This window comes from Cyclopterus lumpus, chromosome 7 (genome assembly GCF_009769545.1).
Source record: "Cyclopterus lumpus isolate fCycLum1 chromosome 7, fCycLum1.pri, whole genome shotgun sequence".
NCBI lineage: Eukaryota > Metazoa > Chordata > Actinopteri > Perciformes > Cyclopteridae > Cyclopterus > Cyclopterus lumpus.
The window spans coordinates 3412111-3438467 of NC_046972.1; the positions used below are offsets into that span (position 1 = coordinate 3412111).

Consider the following 26357-nt stretch of genomic DNA (forward strand, 5'->3'; position numbering starts at 1 on the left):
AAGAGATGAGGAACGCCTAACCTCGTCAAGTTGGTAGCCTGGTGGACTAAAAAATGGGAGTCTACTTATAAACTCTGGACTGTGACTAGTAGACGGTCACTAGGCTTTGAACACGTCGATCAAATTCTAGTTTCGAATTCTGAATTCTAGTGACTTCCCTCAAAAGACTCAATAACGTTTAGTTATTTACACACTAAAAATCACATAAGACATAAAGTATAACAAAATTAATACAACAAAAAACAACGGTAATGATGTATAAATACACATCCTTTGTAACATACTTGCATATATACTATGAAATAATATGAAGACAAATACAACCAACGGTTTCTACTTCTAAACCGTCTACCTGTCTCTTAGACCCCATCCCAACGAGGCTGCTTAAAGACGTGTTGCCTTTAATTGGCACCTCTCTGCTGGATATTGTTAATGTGTCTTTGCTAACAGGCCATGTACCACATTCCTTCAAAGTAGCTGTAATTAAACCTCTCCTGAAAAAGCCCACTCTTAATCCAGAGGTGTTGGCTAACTACAGACCGATCTCTAACCTTCCCTTCCTCTCTAAGATCCTTGAGAAAGTAGTCGCAAATCAGTTGTGTGACTTTCTACATCAGAATCATGGGGCGACTATGGGTCAGTGGTTAGCATGCCCGTCTTTCAATCAAGGGGTTGGCAGTTCAATCCCCGCCCTAGTCGATGTGTCCTTGAGCAAGACACTTAACCCTGCATTGCTCCCCGTAGCTGTGTCTACGGTGTATAATGTGAAGTGTCTTTGAGTATCTAGAAAAGCACTATATAAATGAAATGGATTATTATTAGAATAGTTTATTTGAGGAGTTTCAGTCAGGATTTAGAAGACAGCACAGGGGAACATCTTCGCTCTTTGCCTCACATGGATTATCGAGTTTAACACTGAATGTGTCGATTCAAAGGATTTCATTGGTCAACAGTGGACCAACGAGAAGGCCGAGCCCCCATCGACCCGTTCCACCGCAGTAAGAACCAAAGAACTTGAGACGTCATCGACATCGGGAACACTTTATTGCGTCACATTAAGTCGGTGTTAGGTTCAACCTACCAATTAGTCAGAGAACACTTAAGTCAGGAGTAAAGAGCAGAATGTATCTACAGGACAATGGTACGCACATCTGAGTAAGTAAGAAACAAGCAACACTAATGTGCAAAGAATGGTGTTTGAATGTACAAAAACAATAACGTTAAAAATCATATTTCTCTTTTGCTTCTAAAAATAGAGATCGAAACTTTCAGAATGTCAGAACAGCTGATTTTGATTTGGACCGACTACCCCACTAAAAACAAAACAATAAAAAGGTTAAAAAAAAAAATACACATGATGTTGCATCAGATTCAGAGGGGCATAACCAGTATTATTTCATACATCTGAAAAATAATAACCAACAACATATGCAATAGATAATAAATACAAAATAAATTAAATTTTAAAAAAAGACTAGTAAAAGACTTTCACATGTGGCATCACAGAGCAACGGCACCTTTGTTTATGTCACCATATTGTCTGATTTTATTTTTTTAGAGAAAGAGAGGAATATCTAAAAGATGGATAAGTGCAGCTTAATACTGTTTAAATCTGGCATCCCGTTGTTCCAACAGCCCGTTATTGTAAAACCCCAATAGTCCGACAGCCCGTTATCTCGAAAAGGTCTGATGATGTCATTTTGTGTTGCATCAAGAGTTCATGTTTTCTGTTGTGTTTGGTGATCATTGGCACAATGTCATGGCGCCGTTCCATCAGCATGAAATGTGTGTGTTCAGAACTCATAACCACCATCCAGTGTCGGCAGCCGTTTCCTTGATTTTGTTGAGTATTTTTTTTTTAAAAGCCCATAATATTAAAGTGTAGTAATAGTTAACGAGACTAAATTCAAAAAGGCCAAATGTGACTTTGGTGCATTTGAGTGGGCGAAGAGAGAACAGAGCTTTTGGGTACTGGCTGTGTGGAAATCCAAAAGCAGAACATAAACGTATTACAGCGACACATCAATAAAAATATATCTAAAAAAAATTGGACAAAGCTATTTACACATCTGTGAAATGCTGCAAGGAATTCCTTGCAAGATGTGCAAGGTGACTGTATGAATATGGAGTGATGTAATTCGGCAACACAATCAGTCAACTGTAAAATACTGTCAATCACACACGCATAAAAAAAAAAAAAACATCATGTTGAAGTGAAATAAATTACACAAATGGAAAATGGGGAGGGGAAATAAATAGTGAAGTAAAACCTACTAATTCCTCAATTCCTTTGCGCATAATTCATCTATTTGTGCATTTATCATCCAATAAGTCGGGCTTGGTCGTTCATAGGTGTAGTAGATTACGGTACTCGTTGGGGGGTTGTCTGCATGGAGTTCATTTCACTTGAAGGACGGATCCGTTTAGCGAGTTAGTTACTCGGGTGATAAACAAACTGGATGAACATCTGTTCACGCTCGTGGAGGCCAACGCGACCGTATTCGTGGAGCACATCCTCAACCAAATAAAATCTTCTTCACTTCAAACTACAGAAATTGCGGCAAAAGCACAAGAGGCAATGTGAAGCTTAACCCCCCCCCCCCCCCCCCCCCACAGCAAGTCATGGAGTAAGACTCGTAGAATGATTTAAGGAAGACGGAGCAGAATGAAAACATGGCTCCGGCCTCCACGGTGCTCGGCCTGTATCGGTCCGTCCTTCCTGTAAGACTTCGACATGTCGTGGAGGAGAAACATTTAAGTCCCCATTGTCCCCCTCTTCTCTCCTCTGGCTCGCCGACAGCAGACGACGACGACGTGGAGCTGGAAACTTGGAGGACTGTTCGGTGCAGTCAGGAAGACCCTCGAGCCCACCGGGGCGCGGAGGAACAAATAACGATCGCTTTTTCATATTGTGTCATATGTGCTTCATTTCACATGTTCTTCTTTTTTTCGCCCTCAGCTCGGCGTCTTCCTGTAGACACGGGACAGGAAACATGGCGCAGTATTCGGGGATCCGGTTAAGACAATCTCTCCCTTCGCTAAAAATCAGTCCGTCAAAATGACAGCAACATCACGGCGTGTGGCAGTGTTCCTTTGTTCCTTTGTGCTCCTCCGTCTTGAGAAGAACGAGGGAGGACTTCGTCCCCATCGTCGTCCATCACCTGGAGGGGAAAGGGCGAGTTGGATCCCGTCCTTTGGGTCATAGGTCTGTGACTTTGTTTTCTACAGCCGCGGCGATCTGTTGGAGCCGGTAACCGAGCTGCATCTTCTGGGCGGTGGCGTCCTCCTCCAGGGCCGTGATGATCTGACGGAAGATTGAAATATGTATGGAATGTTGTGCAATTACCTCAATAGGCTTATCCTTTTATTAGTGGAAGTGAGCTGAAGGCTAAAGGGATTTGAGCGACTTATATATATTTAATTGGCAGTTAGCTGAACCACTCCCCCGAAAAGTGTCCAATTATAGCTGAGCAGCTGGAACTATGCAGGGCAGATACGTCGTGCTGATTTCTCTCCACGTTGAAGCTGACATTCAGTGTAACTACAGGATCGGTCTGCCTCACCAGACAAATACCTTTTGCTTGTTTTGTGTTGCGGTATACTCACTTGATCGTAGTATTTGTTGATGTACTTGTACAGCTCGTGTAACGCCACAAGACAGTTGACCTCGGCAGCGTAATTCTGTTTTGTGAGAGGAGAAACAACAGAGAGGGGTGGGGCTGTTCAAAGATGCATTGGTTGACATTCATATTTGATTTCAGACTCCACATGTAGCTCGTCGGGGCGCCCCGATGGAAACCTGGAACGATTCATGTGTTCAACCTTCAGCCTTTCATTCACTCAAACAAAGAGCGGTAACGTACGCGAGAGAGCTCGGCCAGAGCAGAGTTCATCTCCTGGTCACTGGCGGAGATGGTCTGACGGATGTCTGCGTAGTACCTGAGAGAGAGAGAGAGAGAGAGAGAGAGAGAGAGAGAGAGAGAGAGAGAGAGAGAGAGAGAGAGAGAGAGAGAGAGAGAGAGAATGGAATTACTGACGAAATAAAAACAGATGATCTTTCTACCATTTTATTGATTCACAGTAAACACCCGACACTCCTTGCATTTGAAATGTAATGGAGCTCGACACCTTGAACCCCTTCATGTTAGTATTTTATAAGCACAAATATCATTTATGTTTGTAATGCTTTCATCTGAAACCTGCAATAACAATTTGACTTATTTACACATGGGCTGTAATTTGATTATTCATTATTGTTCATCTTTTCCAACAAACCCTTTCACGTGACAGTCATGTATTCCATTGATGTAATAAAATAATGATTAGAGCAGCTTTAAATATGAGCAGGAAACAGACGGATGAGCTGTTCATTAAATGCATAAATGCATGTGCTGTGTAGAGGTCAATATTGGACATGTGGATGGACAGCTGCTCTTTTAAAAAGGGTCATGTCATGAGCACATGCACACTGAAATAAAGACGAGCCCGTCGGAGGTGAGGGGAGGAGACAGAGGGTGAAAACAGGGTTTTTGTTAAACATTAAAGCATGTCAACACGTTATAGTACAGACCCATCAATACAAGTATGAACCTGAAATTGAGCTCGATACGTCTCATTTAATTTAAGTAAAGCCGAGCCGCGGAGCCTCGTTTCACTCCGTGATGTCACAGTGCACCGAGTTCACTGTGACATCACTGCAGTTTGAACACGTCGTACATTTACGGTTAAGTCACGTTAAACTGAGCCAGCAGTCATCAGCCAGTGAAATGGAACGGTAAACTGGATGAGTCTATAGCATGTCTGTGAGGGGGGGAATATGAAGAAAAGGAGTAAACAACACGCTTTTCTGCAGCTTTATCCTTCTTCGAATTCAAGTATGACTAGTAAGGCTTATTTGAAAAAGGCATATTTGTCACATGGAAATCTTCACTGGTAGAATCTGCCGGGTTTGAAGCGCAGCAGACAGGAGCAAGTGTAGCAGTCTGCTCTCAGACCAGCCATGCGTGGAAGCCTCGCGGGCTGGGTCTACCCTCTGTCTGGCCCCGACAGATTGTCCTCGGCCCCCCTCCCTCCAGAATGGTTTTTTTATGCCGACCGGCGGCCATATTCTTACCTCTCCACCATCTGCTTGTAGCGCGGGATGTCTCTGGCGTACAGCAACTTGTTGATGGGGGAGTCCTGTGCGAGGAAGACGTTTTGCATAAGTCCTGGATTTGTTTATTTGACGGCAGAGCCACAGCCGAAAATAATAATAATACATTTTATGGACCATTAAAAGGTGCCTTTAAATGATGAGCTCACCCGTCCCAGTTTGTGGTCGGCGATGGTGCAGGAGTCCATGAAGGTCTGGGCGATGACGGACAGCACGGCGTCCACGTGGTCCGAGGTCTGCACGTCGAAGATGAACTGCGGGTTCTTCAGGATGTTGATCCAGAACCGCAGCGGCAAGCTGAAAGGGGACGCCATGTAAAACAGAGCTCCTCTGGTTATGATGTTTATTAACAAAGCATCGATATCTAATCGGTAAAAAGAGGTGCTTCATTGAACCTTTTTTCAAGATAACAACCAGAAAGTTAGTGGTGCTCTCACATCTTAACAACATGTTAGAATGACTTATTGTTTTCTCAACAAATGAACCAAGAGTACACACACACACACACACACACACACACACACACACACACACACACACACACACACGTCTGAAAGTACCCTTTGATAAAAGAGTTCATTAACTTTGGTGATATTTGTAGATATATCTGATATCATAGTAAAAACATGTGCGTCTATAACTCATAGTCCAGCGACCGGTCCGGGCTTCCGGCTCCGCCTCCCGACATCCAAACCTTTTGGTGAGCCACCTGCTGACCGGTTTACCTGTTGGTCTTCCAGATGTGGATGGTCTCGGGGTCCACGATGTTGTGCTTCACAGCCTGCTCGTCCAGCAGGTCGAAGAAGTATTTGACCGCCAGAGGCACCGGGCGACTGGTGCTGAGGATCGCCGTGAACAAGTCGTCCACGAACTTCTGCAGCGTGCCCTGAGACGGAGGAGCAGAGAGGAGCACATCTGTTTACAAGTCTGCACTCTCGGCTCCTCTGCTGGGTGTCGTTTTGTTTTTGCGGCTAACATCCACACACATCTGGTTTACCTTCATGGAGAGCAGCCGCGTGAGGTAGATCTCGGGGATGGCCTTGGCCCTCTCGCCGCCCCGCTCCCTCACGCTGCCCCTCCTGTGCTTGGGCAGCTCCGACTCCTCGCCGGCTTTCACCAGATGCCAGAGCCTCACTCCTCCCTCCTCCCCGTCGTCCAGCATGGGGGTCTCTGTTGAGAGGGGACAGCTGTGGTCAGTACAGCTGGCGGACTGATCGTGGTGTTGTTGACACTCTGACCAGTCTGTAAAGGTCTGGTCTGGTCCCTGCCCCGCTAACACGGTCACATGTCGGTACCTTAGAAGTTAGAGTGAGATCTCTCTTTCACTCTTCAGTCTAACCCTGACTGTTATTCTCCTCAGTTTCTTTTGGTCCCAGTCTTACTTTGTATAACTTCTTTGGTTGTATATGTGTTCATGTACTTGTCTGCACTTGTTCTGTACTCACTTTTCAACACATAAAAAACACTAACCCAGAATAGAGGAAGGGGGACCGGACATACAGTCAGAGGTTGCGCGAGTTTCACAAGTTTGGGTAAATTCTGTGTTTTTAAACAGAGGGAAGTCAAGTTTCATATTTTTAATTTAAGATAATGTATTCAATGTTGTGTTGCCTTTTGTTCTCTGCTGCTTTTACAGCCAACTGACTCTCAGCTCCCCCAGTCATCCTACCCAATGCAACAGAACAACTGTGGTCCAACAGCGCCCTCCACTGGTGGTCCACGATGTGTTCGGCTAAAACTAGGTGGCACTGCTTGCCCACTGGTGCACATGTAGAACACGTAGAACACACGGAACACCCAGAACATGTAGAACACGCAGAACACGCAGAACACGCAGAACACGCAGAACACGCAGAACACGCGCGGATACGAGTGAGTTTGTCTCTCTCGGCTCCTCATGCAGAATGCAGCGATGGATAAATGTCTTGTGAGTGTGTGAAAGTGTAGTTGAACTGTGAAGCTTCACTACACTCCAGATAGCCCCAATAGAATATTATTGTTATATATATATATATATATATATATGGAAACAGAACTAACATGGCGAGAAGCAGAGAACTCAAACATGTCTTTTGTGAAGTAAAAAACGGTGTCATAAATCATTACAAAAATTTAAAAACGCAAATAAAATGTCTTTGATAATTCATTTGTATTCATTTTTATTTGTCAAGCAAAATAATCTATATATCCAACCTTGTTCCAAGTTTTACCAATGTTGGAAAAAAATGGAGGCTCTATGTGCTTTTTATATTTAGCTATTCACATTTTTACAACCTACAGCCTCTCCTCAAAGTTCTGAGCTCAGTCAGAGTTTCACTGCATTGTTGTCATGTGACTGTTGTTCTCAGGTGAACCAATCATGGCTTCCTTATTGGTTCTCAGGTGAACCAATCATGGCTTCCTTATTGGTTCTCAGATGAACCAATCATGGCTTCCTTATTGCTTTTCACAGGATTTGGTTTCTTCAAATGTTTTATCCGGGGGCGAGATTTTAAATGTGACATGTAGAGTAAAATGTTTTTTATGAAATATCACAATTCTAAGCCTAGTTTTGGCTGGGTTTTCTGACTGAAACATACCGTTACGCATGATGTGTTCAAGGCCCATCGGAAAGATTCAAAGGGCATGGGCGCCACCGTCTCGGGGCCACACAGTAAGCGCCTGAACACATTATTTTTCTCTGTTGCTCCACTTAAAGGGACGGTTCACTCGGTGGTCAAAATGGGGCATTTTAATCAGATTGCACGTGTAGTAGCTTGCAGCCAGCGCCGGTGTTTCGGTTGGCTGAGAGTCACCAGTTAACACGCCCCCTCGTTAAACTGAAACAACTGCTGCTCTAAAACGGTCTCGATCCTGTCTTCTGAATTGTGGAGAACTCGAGTTTGCTGTTGGAACATCGACTCTGACAACCGAACACATCAATTCTCCAATCGATTGAGACATTTTGCTGCCGTTAACAGTTTTAAATTAAACGTTTAAAGATCGCCGACTCGTCTGGATGGATGGGGACAAAACGCCACTTCCGTTGCCAACATGCACGCGCATATTTTGGATGACGTTGGCTGTAAAAGGGTCAATAAAAGCTGTGGAAATGCTATGCTACTTGTCTATGTGAATAAGTCGGTCTCACCGGGAAAGAATAACAAGAAATATCAGTCAAACCTCGCTGTCTGAGACACGTTGGCTTCATAACTACTCATATCTGAATACTGCACAAGTGCGGGGTCACTCACTTTCTCCGGGCATGTAATCGTGGCTGTCGTGCAGGTGGTTCTTGGTGTTCCTGGGGACGAGGGCCACCGTCGCTCCGTCGGGGACCTGCGTCGCACAGGCGCACAACAGCGGTCACACACACACACACTTCCTGCCAGACGGTGTGTGTATTTCGGTGTGTGTGAGACTCGCGCTCACCTTGTAGTGTTGCAATGTATTGAGGCGCTTCCACAAGCCTTGCACTACCGATGTCAGATCCTCATCCGACAAGATCAGGTGACCTGCGACACCCGCACGCCACTCTGGGAAACAACAAGAAACGGTTTCCATGACCTTGTGCTTCTGCTTTCTGAATACAATGTAGTTTTGTGATGGCCTGCTCCGTCTCACCAACCGTCACAGGAAGTGGACCTACCGAGGTGCAACGAGTCGACGTGTGGCCTCTGGGAAAAGGAGGTTCCCTTCCAGGTCTGCTCCAGGAGTTTCTCCTTCACTTGGGTGATGGTGTCACAGTCCAGGACTTTGGCCGGCACCGTCGGCGTGGCGGTGCCTTCGCTGACTGGCATCACCACGTTTAGGGTCTGGACCGATTAGGATCAGGGTTAGTGTGTATCGGAAATACTGCCATGCAGAATCTTGTGTTGGGACGTGGGTGCAGTGGTCCATAGTGGTTTGAGTAAAACATGTCATCTTAATTCATCCATCCATGTCATTCATATTTGAATATGGAAAATGAGAAAGAGATTGAGTGTAATAACACGTATAAAGTCATGTTTCATGTAATGAGTAATTCAAAAATAAAGTATGTTGTTGAACATTTACAATGTCCAATTTGTTTGAAATAAAGTAAATATCGATCGTACCTGGACCCTATCATCCCATGTTTCTGTGTAATTTCATTTCTATTGGTCCAGTATTGAGCGAGAGCGCAACGTTCAATGTAATCCGTCAATGTGCGTTCATTAAAAGGTGCTGACACACTCAGATTGTTATTCTGTGTCCGACAACATTATGGAAACCCCACAGAGAAATACAACATGTTCCTTCACCTTTTGGCTCGATCTCTTCTCTTTGTTACCGTTTCTAATGAAGTCTCTTTCAAGGAGAAGTCTCGTTCTGAATTATCACGTCCAGATGGTCAGAATCAGCTAAATATTCAGCCAGGACGTTGAAACTCTTTTTGATAACACTGAGCTGCGCTCGCTGTACGCCAACACAACTAACTGACAACACCAGAGATTTAAGAACCAGACTTCTCTTGAGCGAGACTTGGTTAAGCAAAGCAAAGACAAAGGTTTTTATCTCCCTGAAGGGTTCTTTCCATAAAGTTGTCAGACACTTGGAATAACTAAACTTTTAGTGGACGTGCATTGACGGCAAGCGGGTGCAGCGTTCTCGTTCAATACTCGACTGATTCCATAATAGTCATTTAGACACCAAACACATGGGAAAATATCCAGGTTGAAAAATAGCTGTTACCCTTTAATCCTATTAGAAATGAGGACAGAACAGATTCCCTTGGTGTCATTAACCCGTCACACCGTTCTCACCAGCGTGCGGTACTCCACGTCCTCTCGCAGCAGCCTGTTGTCGTTCAGCGTGTACTTGGCTTTTCCCGTCACGGCGTCCACGGGTCCCTTGTCCACCTGGTGCTTTATTGCTCTGAACAGCATGTAGAACGACTCCCCCGCCGATTCCTGGCCAAGCGTGAAAGACGGAAGGTCGACACTGAGCTACACAACTTTATCCCGGAGTCTTTCAGAGACCGAGTCCTTCGATTGGCTCACGCTGCTGAATTAAATATGCACCTCTGGAGAGTCTCTGTGACGCACGATGTAAATGTGAAGTGCTTCAAACTGAAGAGATGTGTCAAATGTTATTGATTGTTGTGCACAAAGTTATGATTTAGTAGGAAATAGAAACAGTAAAATAGTGATGTTGCTCAAACGTAATTAGTTTTTCTGGTTTGTATTTTCTCAAATCTATGCTTTTTTTTCTCCTGACTAAATAAATACTTTTACTACAATCTGTATTCACTGATCTCAGGCCAGGTGTAACAAATACCAGTGGACATACCCTCAGAAAGGTAAACAGACAGATGGACATCCAGTTCGTCAGAAGCTTCTCAACCACTGATTCCGTTCTGGAAAAGGAAAAAAAGAAAAGAAAAAGCAAGCACACGAGTTATGGATGAATGTGCTGAAGGCACCTCGATGATCTCCCCACCCGGCCTCGCCCTCACCTCCTGAGCATCAGCTTGGGGTTCTTGGCCACATACTGTTCCACTAAGTCGTTGAGCAGCGTCTTCAGGATGTCCGTGAAGTACTCCAGTTTACCGTGCAGGGCTACGGTCAGCAGGGAGGCCACGTAGGCCCGATCCCTCGGGGAGAACGTCCGCTGGACCTCCAGAGTGTGAATGAACTGGGGACACGACGGGGATGAGAAGATGTGGAGGTAAACGTCTACCTGGAACAGCGAGTTAGTCTGTGTTACAGGTTCTAGCTGTTCTTTTGGCCCTAACTCTGACTTAAAGGATGGGAATATTGATGTGACGACCTTTCCAGATAACAAACTGCTCTTATTTCATAACCTTCTCCAATTGAGGAAAGAAAATCCATCACAACCCCGCTGTCTGACCTTGGTGAGGAAGAGTTTGCTGTTGAGCAGATTGGAGAGCTGAACCAGCCCTTGCTCCACAGTCTGCCTTCGACTCTCGGGGACGTCCAGATCTCGTCTCAGCGGCGACTCCTGGTGGCCGGGGAAGAAAATGCGCTCGGCGTACGCCCGGTAATCCAGGATGGGGATCCCTGAACCCACCAGATCGCTGGACATGTCCATCATCTCCGTCATCAGGTCTGAAGGAGAAGAGGGGGGGAAGGGGGGCTTCGGTTTGGTTATCGTTCCTGATGTCGGGACAATTGGTGAGCTGATGTTATTTTCTAAAAGTAAAAAGGGTTGTACCTGTGAACTCCTTCTTACAGCGGTCTCTCACGCTGGTCTCCAGGTTCTCCAGCTGGATCTGCACCTTCTTATAGTCCCTCATGGCCTGTTTGCTCTTCCTCCTGACAAACGACAATGATGCAGACAACAGTTAGGTCAAGAGATAAACCACCACTGTGGTATTAGAAGAAGAAGAAGAAGAAGAAGAACAAGTAAAAGAATAAAGAAGGCAGAGGGAGGATAAAGAAAGAAGGAAGAAGAAGCAGAAGGTAGGAGGAAAAAGGAAGAAGGAGGATGGAGGAAGATGAAGTTTGTGTCGTAGGTGAAGAAGTTCTTCAGCGTTAGTCAAGAAGACATAAAGTCCAAAGTAGCTTGACCATGTAATATTTATTCAGAGTGATTGACTGCACTATGACGAGTTATTGTCAAGCTCTAATCAGTGAAACTGAGTATTGGGTGAAGGTACATTATATTGCCATCATGATGTACAATCTTGTAAATGTAATGTTTGTCTAGAAACGTGAATAAATCCAGTTGTTTGAAGGTGATGTTTTCACAGCAATACAAAATAGATATTAAAAAGGGAATTATAACCAGTTTGACATCAAAATATTAGCTCTAAGCAGCTTATAATATATAATTAAACTACTAGTGCCACAATTTGTTTTTCTTCAAAGCAAGAATAAAACTCATTTGAATTGTGTTTTAATGCAAATAATCACTATATTTGACAATAGGAAAGTAAAACCATTAGTTAGAATTCGTTATGGTTTACCGTGACTTTCAGATGGTTGAATCGAGGACAATTATGGAACATTGCTGTCAATTGTAGTTCTTAAAAAAAATAATTGATAAAAAAAATTGGAATTGGCAGGACAGATTTGTATCAAATCAGATACCGGCCAATAAAACCTGAAGGACAGCTTGTATGACTGAACATCATATTCCAGCTAGTGTACATGGCCGTCTTCAGATGACCAGATGCTGCCTGTGTGCTCACCTGTATATGAGGACTATGATGAGCACAATGAGAGCCACTATGGAGGCTCCCACCCCGACCCCCACCTGAGCCTCCAGAGGAAACGTGGACTGGGCCTGGCTGTCGTACTGCACTCTGCCCAGAGAGAAGTTCAGGTTCCCCATTTTCACCTGGAAAACACAATCATAGACTTTGTTTACACAGTAAACAAGAAGAAGAAAAAGAGGCCAAGAGGAACAAGTTTGAATGAACCACGTTCATATGAACCAGTTTAGCGCTGCTGTTCCTCTCAGGTCTTTATTCTCTACATCTAAATCAGAGTGAGAATGCAGCTTCTTTTTCTGCGTGTGTATTCATTCAGATTAAGATCAGGCTACACTCACATTATTAGTAACTATTTGTACAACTACATTCCAGTGCTGGCGTTGTTGTTTACAACTTGTGTGATCCATATATTTCCAATAACTTGAGTGTCGTACAGTCCAAAAAGTCAAAATTGTTCTAAATAAGAAAAGATGTAATCATTTTCAAACTGTTTTAATCTAAGGAAATAGTCTGCTTCAATCAATAATTGTTGGCGTTTAGCCTTTCAAAAACAACATTTTCGGACAGCAATCTAACAGCACCATGAATTCCATTTATCTTTTGTTCACATTTCTTTGAGTCGACATTCAAAGCTTCATTTCGCATGTTTCAACAGAAGGATGTGAGCGGAGCCACTCACTGTGAACTCGGGCAGACTGTCCATGCCCTCCTGCTTGTTGCCGGTCGTGACTGAGGGCTGCTGAGCTGGCGGCTCACAGTACAAGTGGTTGTGCGTGAGGGTCTTCACGGAACACACGCCCGCCCCGATCCGGGCCTCCACCTCATGCTTGTAGATCGCTAGATCCAGGTTCTCTCCCTGGAGCGGCGAGACGTAAAATGAGTGAAGCTACAATATTTACTACGCAAGGGTTTATTATTTATGTGCCGATAAAGGTTACGGTATTACTGCATTGCAGTTATTGGCGCCCACCTCGACGGAGATGATGCTGCCGGGTTTGTGGTGGTACGGTTTGCTGGGGTCATTCTGGCTCAGCAGGTAGAGCTGTGGGTTGGGCTCATAGCGGAAGGCCTCGTTCCCCACGGCGCTGAAGTCAAAATGGAGGCTGTCCAAGAGGAAGTGAACTTTGACCCTGGCCCTCCTGGCCTCTGTACCCACCGCTGGAGTCGGACACAGGATGAGGGTGGAGCCATTCACTGTGCAGCGAGCCTCGTACTGGAGGGGAAGAGCAATAGAACTATGGATATATAGATAGATACATAAATCGTACATTTTGAAATCTGCTCATTAAAACTTTAAAGATGTACATAGTTGGAGGATTCATACCTGTTTGACATGACACAGCGTGCCCTCGGGGCAGTCCACCTCCGGGACGATCCTCCTCCATCTCTTCAGGGGACCCCGACGATCCTGTCCTCTGGTCGGGCTCCCTTCACTCCTCCCACGGGTGCTCCTCCTCCTCCTCCTGGGAGGGAGCGTGTCAGGGGGACTGAGGGTCACCCTGATTTTCGGCTCCTGGACCACATCCAGGTTCTGACCACAGACCCTGATGATTCGGCCTCCGCTGCAGGAGAAAGTAGTGGAAAAGAAGAAAAAGATTGACGATCAGGACAGACCATTTACTTCTTGGATAGATTTCTTCCTAAAGACTTTAAAGTGTGCAGGCCACAAGCTTAGCATATACTATTGAGTCACCATTGCAGTCATGCAATCTATATTGTGTATGTGGTCAATATTGCGTTATTGAGACTGATAAGCACCTGAAGAAGCTTTTGGACGGAGCAGCCATTGAGATGTTGGGGTTGGGGGTGTAATGATACACCAGGCCCTGTAGGTGGCGCTCCGTGCCACCAAACCGTACAGTGATGCTGTGCTGGCCTGTTCTGTTGCTGCCTCTGGTCAGACAGCTGATCTGATCCTCCTGGATGCTGAGCCTGAACAGAGGCAGACATTTGTTATTTATTTTTTGCACATTTAAATCACAAAGAGAAAGTTTGCTTTTATAACTCTTAATGGTCAAATTTAAAATAGTCCCAATTCACGGTCGGTTAGAGACACTCACACCACGCACGGCACTCCTCCGATGAGGACGCCGACCTCGCCCGGGTGTCCGGTCCTCAGTCTCCGGCCTCTGATGGTGAGAGAGGAGCCCCCCGCCTTGGGCCCTCTTTGTGGGAAGATGCCGCTCAGTACGGGATCCTGGTGATGGGGGGGAGGGGTGGGGAGGGGAAGATGGAAGATATATAGGAGGAAATGCAAAAGGTGCACAAGAGAGAAAATGTATGATCAATAATTCGATACTGAGCCGGTGATAGAAGAGACACAGGGGCATTATGGGAAAAAGCCAGAAGGTCGCCTCACAGCCTGCGGAGCACAGCATTAATTTGCTTGTCACTTGGGCTAATTAATGAAGTCAAACCCGCGGCCCTTGTACTGTCATGGTAACGAGGAGACGTGCTGCTGTGCCTTCAGTGCAGGCAGAGGTTCGCGTACATTTCACACGGCACAGTTCCAAGTGAGGTCTAATTAACGGACGCCATGTGGGAGCTGTTGTTTCCAGAAGGGGAGGCTGGTCAATTTGGAGATTTTGGCCCAAAAATAACCAAAACGTGTTTCTACATTTGACTCTAGTAGATCCTCACAAGTAAAAGGAGGAAACAGCAGCAGTTCATCACAGCATGTGACCAACAAGCAGAACATCAGTTTGTTTGTGGAGCAACAGGTGACGTTAGTGATGTCAGAGAGTTTGATCAGAAGATATAAGAATAATCAAAGAAAGATAATCACTTGTTAAGCTGAGAATGTATTTTAAATTAATTGTCTTTTTAATAGTTCACTTGTGTGCAGACCAGACTGCATATAAAAAGGTAGTAATCACGACATCAAACAACAAATAGAATAGTCCTTTCTTATCTTTATACTTCATCTGGGAGTCTCGTTTGGGGTTTTCTCTTCCCCGTGGATGCAAACTTGACTATTGAGGCGTTTACCTGGAAGCTGAAGATCTGAGCGGACAGTCCGAGTCCCCCCCCCCTCACTTTGACCGAGGCCTGGCCGCTCTTCTCCCCCCCGCTGCTGGTGGTCTCGCACACTATCCTGCGGGATCAAGACGTACGGTTGTCACGAGCACAACTACAATCGCCGAGCATCACGCCATTGTTTTATCTCATTAGACATTTGTGCAAAATTAGTCACAGTGACCCTTTGAACCCCAAATTTGAATCAATTTCCAAGTGGACGTTGGTGCAATTTTGAAGAAAATTCTGCTCATGGGCGTTTCCCCGAGACGCGACTACAATGGGACGGGCGTGAGGTCACAGTGACCTTGACCTCCAAATTGGTTTGTCCTTGAGAAAAACGTCAACTCGCCTCGAGGAGACTTCGTATCGGCTGTGGATGACGCTGCAGGGGACCCCGGCCACCGTGACCGAGTTCTGGATGTCTTCGGCTCTCTGGCCGAGGTTGGAGCCCGAGATAGTCACGACCGTCCCTCCCTCCACGGGACCGGACACCGGGTCCAGCTGAAACACAAGAGGACCAGATGTTTGAGGCGTGTATCCAGATCATTGCCACAGACGGCATAGCGGCGTGACGTGAAAATGGCCGTCCAGTAGGGATGGAGGGGTACATGTCATGATACAGGCAGAAAAGTACAATGTTTAAAATCAGCCCGTTTGAGCCGTCACTCTCAGAGTTGGTGCAAACAGTCACAGGAAATATCCAGGAGGGGGATAAAAGAGACTGAAACTAATATCATATTCCATCTGAAAACACACTGGACACCCCTCTCATACCATATCAAGACCCTTGGAGGCAAGTGAGAAAAACAAAAAGAAACTAGAGTGAATTATTCTGGTGATCCCTTTTATTATCCCTAAGTCTGATCAAATGGTTTTGCCAGTTTGTGGTCAATGTTTGGAGTTACTTTCATTTTCTGTCCATCTGTTATGACATTTTGTTGTTGTAATAATCATTTTGGCCACGTTCTAAATAGGAGAAAAGGTTTGACTCACAGCAGATGCGTGCTAATTACAACACATTTCTAGCCAAAAGAAATACATAACATTGTTGTTACTTAAAGTGCTAAAATGTACAATATGTGTACGTTTTAGCAATTAAAGTGCGAAGAGAAAAAAATAAAGTCACCCGGAGGGAGACATGAATGCTTTTCTAGAAGATGGGGGAGTGAGATTTAGCCTCTTGTGGCTGAAATGAGTATTATAACAACACAAAGATGGCCAAATGATGCTGACAAAAAAATATAATTTTTGTTTCCCTCACTTGGACATTTGTTTTGACAGATGGGAAAGGTCTAAGGAAGAGAATCCTGAGAAAAACCTTTTAGTTCACCTGTTCTTAAGTCATTACACAGGAGACAAAATACAGTTTGGATCAGAAATAGAAAATAGAGCATGTACATTTCCTCTCAAAGCAAAAAGAACCCCCCCTGTGCTCTAAAAGAAGGGCGAACAACTCTTACGAAGTGGATGACGGGCGCGGGACAGGTGTGTTTGACCTCCTCGGCGCAGGAGTCCCGGTACACACAGCGAGAGCCGGCAGCGCCGCCGCACCAGACGCAGCCGTACTTGGGGTCGGCGGTGCGACACCGGCTGCAGTCCGACCGGCCCACGGAGCAGTTGAACAGAGTCACTGAGGTGAAAAGGGAGATGGGGGGGGAAGGGGAGAAAAAGGTCTGTGAGGAAAGAGACATCATCAACAACATGCATCGCACACGGCGGCGTTAAAAAACACGCACCATACAGATCCTCGGCGCTGTCGATGAGGAAGTAGTTCTTCCTCCTCACGTTGATGGAGGCCAGGTATTCCTCCATCGGGGCGGAGTAGGCGTACTGAAACCAGAACCAGCAGTCATACTTGTGATGTGGTACACGAGGCGATGACACGCGCAAAGCACTCCCAGCGTGTCAGATTGTCTGGCCACGAGAGCTCATGAAACACACTCATGGATTTGGGCTTATTGGTGCGCGTTAAGACGGCGAGCTTTATCGGCTCCTCTCGTTGATTTAAAAAGGGATCCGCAGCTCGTGGTGCAACGGATCATAACTCATGATTCAGATCACGGATCAGAGTCAAGAATCGGATCACAGATCGTAAAAAAGAAAGAAGAAAAAAGAGAAAATATAACTAACAGATACAGATCCCTTTGTTTGATTACAGCAGCTGGTCTACACAGATCCAGACTGTATTGTTTTTACATTCTAAATGTTAAGACTTTTACTTCAATATATACATTTTTAGTGTTTTTTGTGTTCATAAACACACAAGGATACGGACAAAAGGATTATGGATTAAAACCAATGGTGTCATTATTAGTTTTAATGATGTATTATTAGAGCTAGTGTAAACAACTCATAATTTATCTATAATATCTATTTATGTTAATGTAAAAACATCTCGTTCAAACAACTGAATTAAAAGCAAGTGTCTCACCAAAACTTTCATTTGACCAGATTATATTTGAACATATAACGTTAGAATTTACCTGCACCAAATACTTATTTTCACTGAACAGAGCCTGAACGCATCATAATGTAACTGAATTGAACCTTTGTTCGTTAGCCGTTAGCGGTGCTGCTAACGTTACGCAATTTAAACACTGATTTACAAGTAACATTATTAGAGATCAGAGACTAGAAAATCATAAATGATGTCATGATCTCATATTTTCACAGAATTTTGGAGGATAACGATCGTCAGTAAAACATTATTTGTCACTGTGATGGTTAACGTTAAACTGTGTCATTAATCGACGGTTCTCATGCGTGAAGGGGCCCGTTACACTAATTACAGTCATTATGGATGCTCCAGGATGGGTGGGGTTTACTCCGTCAGATGGGAACAGACAAATGAGGTGTCAATCAAACAGTTCATAAAAGGAATATGATTGTTTTGCTTCTTCCTGATGGTGACTCAACCAATGTTTAGACCGCTCATGAAAGATGGTACATTGGATGAATGAAATCCTGCTGTTTGAAATGGGAACGGGAACAACAGCCAGCATGGCTGAAACAGACCGACATTTAATCTGATCACGTTTTAAAATTAGGACTTTTTTTGAAAACTTAACCTGTCCAAGAATTTATTGTGTGCACTTTGTGAAATAGAAGGCCTATTTTCACAATCAGCTTGTTACTACCAATAACAATAATGTTGTTGTTGTGAATGCTTTTTTGATTATCGCATAGTGAAAATCAGATTAATCAGTCATGGATATTTAATGTACTTTCAAAGATCTGGAACCAAGTGTTCTGACCTGGTGGGGTCGGCAGGTGATGGAAAAGGCCGATGGTTGAGTGGCGTCCGGCTCCACGGAGGCGTCCACCACCACTGACTGGTTCTCAACGTCCAGCACACACTCGTAGTCCAAGTTCTCGTCCTAAACGTGCACACCACATACATTTAGGTGAACGGACGCACCCCGTCACTAGGCTCACGGTGAGCGGTATGAACAGAGTGCCATCCGACTACTGAAGTCTTCATATGATAATGCACGTTTTGTTATGGCAGTATGCAACAAAACGCCTCTGATCTATAGCTTTTAATATCAGCCTTAATGTCCCTATAACTAGTATTTAGCTATCTTTTATTGTGAAGCACTTTGTGCATTATTTATACAGATAAAGTTTGTCATTGTATTATTTGATATTCAAATAAACTTAATTGTTAGCATAATTATATTATTATTAATAAACAGTATATATATATTTATCCTGCGCTATACACATTAAGTGTATGATTATTTTATTATCACGTTCTATACAAATTAAGTTTATTATGGAAAAATTATTATGTACCGTACAAATAAAATGTCTAATTATTCTAATAAACTGAAACAGAAAATGCACTAAATATGTTTGTAAAGCTGCTCTCGGACTCACTGCTGGTGAAGAGACTTTAAAGTTTCGGAGAAGCAGTTTCATGGAGGAACTATTTTCTTTCGACCCAGTTCCAGCGTGAAACTGCTCACATCGAGGTTTGTCCTGAGTGACGGGGTTATAGTTTCTGGAAAAAGGGGTTTTCTGGCACTTAGGACACTACAAGAAGATCTAGTAACACTGGAGAGAAGGCAGACGTCTCCGACACTCGGGCAACTCACACCAAAACAATGTAGATGGACAGCACACATGCGAGTGCGCTGTGTTTATACAGAGAATGGGAACCAAACACTCCTCCAGGACAGGGGACAGGCCGTGGGTGTAGAAAGAGAAGGTCAACCTGGAGAAGAGCCTATTTGTTTGGGTGGTTGAGTCGTTCTCCAGAACGGCTGACCCCACCTAAAACGAGACGGTAGAGGGCTAGATTACCTGAAACAGGTTCAGGTGTTGTCCCACCAGAGTGACCTTCCTCTCCACGTTGACAGGGAGGAGAGAGGAGTCCTGCACTTTCTCCACACACGGACACTCCTGAGGAAACATCATTAACCATTCCAGTGAGAAACATCTATACAGATGGGGAAAGAAAAGAAACATTTACCTAGATCCTGCTCAAAGGGATCTCTGTAATCAGGTAATCGTCATAATCATTAGCATTTGTACAATTTAAGAGTTCTCTTAATTATTCTTCCTTACCAGCTATGAAGCCGGGCATTCTCCAATTCTAGATTTGCTCCAGAAAAACAATCCAACTAAAGTCATCTCTGATTTAGATGATGTAAAAGGAAGTTGAATTAAAAAAATAAATAAAATCCAACTAGAGAGTAGCTATCCCTTCTTACACCTTCACCGTAAACTTAAAAACAACGAAGCGACCACGGTAACAAAAACAGACCACAGCGATGAAACATCAGACGCTCGAGTGAAACGCGAGGCGGGGAAGTTGACTTTAAAAAGTCAGAATGTTCCTGGGAGGAAATAAGACCTGTCGGGTTAAGTGCCTTAACTTTCTCTGTTCCATCCTCGCGTCTGAGATTACATTGATTTTGTGTCAGTTGTTTTCCTCTCTTTTTAGTCCAAGATCAGAAGATGGAATACCACTCTAACATCCTTCCGGCATGGCTTTCAAGCTAAGCTAACCGCTCTCCGGCTGTAGCTTCATATTTAACATACATAAATAAGAGTGGTATCGTTCTTCTAATACATCCCACAACTTTTCCTTTGAAATCCCAGTGAAACCGGAGTTAGAGAGTGGACTGTACATAAGAAGTCAAAAGTACAATTGTTACAATTAACTTTCACGAACTGTAAACTCACTGTGAAAAAGTGACAGTTGGAAGAGAAAAAAAAGCGCAGACTGCACAACGGCGTGTTAGAGATCTGTCAATAACAAGGTAGCCCCGCCCTAAAGCACACCATGCTTTATGGTCTATTTGACTCTAAATGACCATCATTTACTAAATGAACATCACGCTGTACTGAAGACTTGAAACTAGAGATTGAGACCATAAACTCATGTTTACTGAGGGAATAAATCAAGAGAGAAGTAGAGTCATTTATATAGACTTCTATAATCTGACTTGTTTTTGCAACCAGTAAAGAGAATGCAAGTTTAAGAAACTTCTGCATTGCCTTCACTTTTAAGAACCGGAGTTAGAGCATCTTTAGCTTCTGCTACGATCTCAAATGTTGGACTCACCTTGTAATCAGGGGCATTTACGATTTTATTGGAAAAATAATCCAATAAAATACGGACGACTGCATAGCCTAACCCGTCATATGGAACCGCACTTTGCCGTTTGTTGCTAATACAACCAATATGGAGTGAAAGAAATATGAGTTTGTTTTATTTTCCAAAAAAGTTATGTGGCTGAGGTCTTACGCATTCAAGGGAAACAAATGTCCACTGGAAGATGTGAGACTGGGAGCGCTGGCGGCACAGAGGGCGGCCCGGCGCCGTTCTACATGTAATGCGGTGACTCAAGAGTTTCCCTCCCATCTTCCTCAACAACTATGGAGGTATGTGTGCGTGGAGATCCGTATGGTCGTTAAAGTCTAAGCCCGCCCACTTTTTTTAGCGGTCCAATCAAATGTGAAGGATTTGATTTAAACCTCTCAGGTACACCGCTCAAATATTCGGGCCTTTAAACAAATTCTCTTGGCAACTGGAGCGACAGTACGATTTCTAGACTTCTGAACTCACCGGGAAATACGAGTCGGTCAAAGAATCGGATTGGAAGTCTGCTGCAGATTTAGAGATCGGGTGGATAACTGTTTCAGGCGATTGCGTGAAGTTGGCCGGCTTTCCGCTGGCGCCTGCAGGGGATGGACCTGTTGCGGAGTCCACGGCAGGCTCCTCCCCCCCACTCAGCCGCGGATACGAGTCATTCTCTTCGTAGCCGGCTGGAGGAATGGTGTCCTTCGCGCCACTGACGGAGAGGTCTATTAAACGGGACACTTCTCCGGAGGTGGTCGGGTTTACATCGGAGGAAGAAACAAATGCTTCACCAGACAGCTCTAAAAACCCATGGTCATGGTCATGGTCTACCTTTTCGCTAGTGCTGCTGGGTAACGTAGTGTGCGGGCTTTTGTCAGTGATATTCAAGCCTTCGGCCTCCTCGGCCTCTGAGAAACTTGCAATGCCGCCGTTTCCCTCTGTCGTCCCCTCGCTTGTGACGGGGACGTCGGTGCGCGCCGTAGTGGCCTGGCTGAAGATCCCGACAAAGGAGGAGGTTGTGGCCAGGGCGAGGGGGGAGGTGGGTGAGGCGGTAGGGGTGGTCGGTGGCATCGTCGCGGCGGAAGTTAATGGGACAGCTGTTGTGGTGGGGGTGGGAGTCTCTATGGGGGACGACTGTGTTGTTGTTGTTGTTGTTGCAGCAGCACGGACAGTAGGAGGTAAAGGGGTCAGATGTCTGGCGGGTGATGCGATGGTGGGTGTTGGCGGTTTGAACTTGACGATGGAGCAGCACAAGTGTACAAAGCGAGGACAGGAGGGGGACAAGACAACAACAAAAAAGGCAGGGGAAGACAAAATTAGGATAAGAACAGAAAGGGTGTGCAAATACATTAAGAAGCAACTCATGAGTGGAGAAAAAAAAATGAATAAAAGAGATTCATGGCAAAACACACAAAAAACTGTAATAAAAAAGACAAACAGAAAACGACACCAAACATAGACACACTAATTTGTGCAGCATGTTGCACAGCGCTGTGGGATACATGCTCAGCAAAACAAACCTAGTGCCTTTAAATGACATTCCACGCAGTGTTTTCTCTAAATACACAGTAAACACTTCATTACACACAGCTAAAACTAATGCGTGTAACGCAACTATCCTGCAACAAACCCTGCTTTCATGAATAATGGAAAGATTTAGAAAAGGTTTTGATTCAAATGTGTTCTTTAGTCGGAGGCTGCAAATCTTCTAATAATTTGCAACCTTATTGATGGTAATGGGGATCTACAAAATACCAAAATGATCATACACACGACACCTCTCTGAAAACACTTCAATCAACAGCTTTCCTTTTTCCTGTTGACTCACATTGTGGTTGTAGATGGTGACTCCTCGGCTGCAGGTGTGTTTGTGCGTGCAGACGTGCTGGTGGATACACCAGTTACACCCCCAGCGACTGCTGACACACCCTTGGCATCTAGCGGAGCACACGGCACGGGTACAGGCAAAGAAAGAGACGATAAACAACATTTTTATTTGACCCCAAACAGCAGAGAGGGGATATTTAGGAATTTTGAATTTGTCCCAAAATACATATACATTGTGTGTGTGTGTGTACACTCACGGCCTGCGTCCAGAGAGCTGCTGCACCAAGCTGCAGTCGTAGAAGGTGAATTCGGTCTCCGCTACCGTCACGTTTGCGAAACGCAGCGACAGGGCCACCATCACGAACTCTGCATCAGAACAAATATGTAAATGACCTGGACAACTTGTGTGAGTCATTCTTTAGGAACATCACGGTGCTGCTTTGGCAGGTCTGTAAATGTCCTTGTTGCATTCAACTTTGTGTCTGTAGGTGTTGCAACTTCGAGTGGAAATTGAAAATCGATCACAATGGGTCTTCGAAATTAAAAGCAGGATCGGCAATTCCCAGTTTGACAGAGAAAAATCCTGCTTCCCTGAAGTAATCAGGGTGGCAAAATGTTTGCCTCGCCCGTGAGTTATGTAAACAAAGAGCGCGTCGTTGAGAGAAAAAAATGTTTGCACAGACTCACCGCCCCAAATGCTGTTGTAAAGTACCCCTCTACCTTCTAGTGGCTCAATTGACTGGTAAAATAAATAGAAACATTTTAGTTATTGTTATAACATAATCTTCCATAACAGGGCGTTTCCGAGATATCATAAGAATTAGATGCACAGAGTGACCTTGACCTTTGACCTCCAAATTCTAATCACTTCATCGTTGAGTCAAGGTGAACGCAGGTACCGACTTAACGTAATTTGCTCTTCAAGTTCCCGAGGACAGACAGACAGTCTAGCGATGGCATCGCCGTCAGTTCATTTTTAATTGTATTCATGGATTTGGAGTATTGTGCATAGTAAAAAAAAAAAAAAGTTGTCCCATTGGGTACAATTGCTGACCCAATTCAAAAGAACACTCACCATCTCCATGGCTAATGGGGGGCAGACTGCCGGCATCAGGGGTCGAGCATATCACTCCACTGTTAGTGAGTGAAGCAGGAGCTTCTGTGTCCTGGAAGAAGCAAGAGTAGGCCTCTCCTTTTCCTAGACTTGGGAGGCCCTCTACTGACACCGTAATCTGAGTGGAGGGAGACAGAATGGGACAGGGGGCGTCATGAAAAGAGAGGAACAAGATGGAAAGGGAAAGTGATCGGAAAACCCATTCCCCTGCATTACATCGGTTTTCTCCCCGCGGCTGATGTTGTAGAGGCTGAGACGCTGGATACTGAGGCACTGCTGCGTCCGGTTAAAACTCCACAGCCACTGGCCACGCACGGACCCTCGCTGGCACTCCTGGCGCTGGCCACACCTGAAGCAACAACACGGAGCGGTGAGAGAGACAAGGACGAGACAAAAGTAGACGGGGGAACACGAGAGAGCATTGGCAGTAGCCGCGCCGTAACATGTCCACTGACTCACCGTCCCTCCAGGACACACCAGCCACAGTAGGGGTCTTTGGCGGACAGACAGGACTGACAGTCCAGGTGGTCACCGCATTCTGCCACTGGAAGCTTCTCTACCTGAAAACGACAGATAAGGGAGTACTCAAAGACAGATCTACGTGGTGAATTCAGGTGCATACCAGGGGTATCCGGCAAACCGACATTCTCAAAGCTCCTTAAAGTTAAATATTTTCTCCGCCCGTTACACGTTTTGAGTTCCAGTTTTCATATGTAACACTCTTTGAAAAAAACATAATCGATGGAATAAAAATAATAAAATACTTCTAATTATTTAAGCCAGTGCTACTTATCTTGTAGTTAACTAGCTGACCTGGAAAGCTACAGTGAAGTAATGCTTAAATAATGTTAAAGTTGTTTTTTTTACTTCAGGCCAGGTACGTTTCAAGCTGACTGAAAGAGCAGTCTTGCCATTTGTAGTAATCAACGTTGACTAGCTAACGTTAACATAGGCCTTCGGAATTCAAATGTTAACCTCTAGTAAGCTAGAGCTTCAAATGTAATGTATTTTCTCAGCTACGGATGATAGTGTTTAGGACCATTATATTACCTGTTAAAGTTACTTTTTTTTTACCACTTTTAACTGCAGCTAAGAATAATCTAAAGCGTAATGCCAAGCTAGCTCACAGATATTCAGCTTGCTAGATATCGATAACAAGTTAAGTCCGTTTAGCCTCAAAGTTATTTTTTTTTTGTAAAGTTCACTTACTTGATTTTCTCAGAGCATTGAATTCCTAGATTAATCAAGTTGTGCGTTTTTCTTTTTGTCATTAATGATCATAGGTTTGCAGATGACTAAAGCCCGTAAGAGCAGATCAATAATTGGATGAGCCAAAACCGCCTTCAACTAAATTGTATCATCTTAAAAAGAAAGAAGTAAGGTGTCCCAAAGTGACCATGAGAAGCTCATCCATGCTTGTATTTCCGGTAGGACGCACAATTGAAATGGCCTCTTAACTGGGTTTCCCAATGGGGACCATTAAGCAGCTGCAGCTGAGAATACTGCTGCTAGAGTTTTATCCAGGACTACGGGAACAATACCGTACTCTGGCTCCAGTTAGTTGCAGAATAGATGTTTTAAACTGCTGCTACAAACAAAAAATAAATACATTATAATAATCACTGAATGGTTTAGGAATACATCTCTGATATTCTGAAAGGATATAAATTGAGCAGGGCTCTTGGATCCATGGAGTCCAAACTAAATATGGGGAAGCAGCATTTAGCCATTATGGGCCATAAAACTGGAACAAACCGCCAGAAGATGTGCACCAAATGAAATGTTGCTACTATGTTTTTATAATGTATTTAATCTATCCTATTTATGTACTTTGTATTTAATCGTAGAGGGTTTGTCTTATACTTAATTTTACTCTAGTTAATGACTATGTTATGTACTTTGTATCTTTCAATCATATTTTTCATATGGATGATCCTTTTTATTTATTTATGTAGAGCACAATGTACAAAATGTACTATAGAAATAAACGTTATATTGCTATGAAGTGGTAATGGCTACAGTTTTTTTTGTATAGTATTCAATATTCTTATCTTGTTGTACTTTATTGTTTTTTATTATCTTATGTATCTAGCCAGAGAATCTGTCTTTGCATACAAAAATATAATAACATTTCTAACTCCAAGAAACTAAACTTAAATCTGCTTATGACCCACTATCAGTAACTCTATGACAACTGCAATGCTTGTAATCATATTTTGTTTTAGATTAATGTTAAATATAAGTCGATTAGGTTAAACCCTTAAATGGTCTGGGACTGAGACTAGCCAGTCAACGTATAGACTGACAGTTTCCCATATCCATTCATCAGCATCCATGGCTTCCCACACAGACACTCTGTAGGGAGTGTGCCAACACAATGGAGGCCACTTTCCCTGATCAATACCATTGTTATGTCCGACCTTACACCTCCTGCTGACTGTTGTACCCATTGCAGCGGGGTTATTGGCTTTTGACCCCC

General features: G+C 44.2%; 1 protein-coding gene across 1 annotated transcript in view; it reads right to left on the minus strand.

The window, feature by feature from the left end:
- Positions 1 to 2615: 2615 nt before the first annotated feature.
- Positions 2616 to 26357, minus strand: part of plxnb1a (plexin b1a) — a 28811-nt gene continuing 5069 nt past the window's right edge. The window contains exons 5-37 of the mRNA XM_034537031.1: positions 24338 to 24438; positions 24095 to 24227; positions 23840 to 23996; positions 23022 to 23130; positions 22766 to 22874; positions 21424 to 22170; positions 19653 to 19751; positions 18602 to 18724; positions 17084 to 17177; positions 16808 to 16977; positions 15697 to 15848; positions 15318 to 15423; positions 14390 to 14526; positions 14088 to 14261; positions 13654 to 13891; positions 13300 to 13542; positions 13009 to 13185; positions 12306 to 12454; positions 11327 to 11427; positions 11003 to 11220; positions 10608 to 10786; positions 10442 to 10508; positions 9916 to 10062; positions 8781 to 8946; positions 8564 to 8667; positions 8386 to 8470; positions 6150 to 6322; positions 5878 to 6038; positions 5302 to 5449; positions 5114 to 5178; positions 3864 to 3939; positions 3607 to 3681; positions 2616 to 3304 (exon numbers count right to left, since the gene is read on the minus strand). Of these exons, the coding sequence (XP_034392922.1) occupies positions 3200 to 3304; positions 3607 to 3681; positions 3864 to 3939; positions 5114 to 5178; positions 5302 to 5449; positions 5878 to 6038; positions 6150 to 6322; positions 8386 to 8470; positions 8564 to 8667; positions 8781 to 8946; positions 9916 to 10062; positions 10442 to 10508; positions 10608 to 10786; positions 11003 to 11220; positions 11327 to 11427; positions 12306 to 12454; positions 13009 to 13185; positions 13300 to 13542; positions 13654 to 13891; positions 14088 to 14261; positions 14390 to 14526; positions 15318 to 15423; positions 15697 to 15848; positions 16808 to 16977; positions 17084 to 17177; positions 18602 to 18724; positions 19653 to 19751; positions 21424 to 22170; positions 22766 to 22874; positions 23022 to 23130; positions 23840 to 23996; positions 24095 to 24227; positions 24338 to 24438 (5088 nt within the window). The 3' untranslated portion in view covers positions 2616 to 3199. The remainder of the gene's footprint in view (positions 3305 to 3606; positions 3682 to 3863; positions 3940 to 5113; positions 5179 to 5301; positions 5450 to 5877; positions 6039 to 6149; positions 6323 to 8385; positions 8471 to 8563; positions 8668 to 8780; positions 8947 to 9915; positions 10063 to 10441; positions 10509 to 10607; positions 10787 to 11002; positions 11221 to 11326; positions 11428 to 12305; positions 12455 to 13008; positions 13186 to 13299; positions 13543 to 13653; positions 13892 to 14087; positions 14262 to 14389; positions 14527 to 15317; positions 15424 to 15696; positions 15849 to 16807; positions 16978 to 17083; positions 17178 to 18601; positions 18725 to 19652; positions 19752 to 21423; positions 22171 to 22765; positions 22875 to 23021; positions 23131 to 23839; positions 23997 to 24094; positions 24228 to 24337; positions 24439 to 26357) is intronic.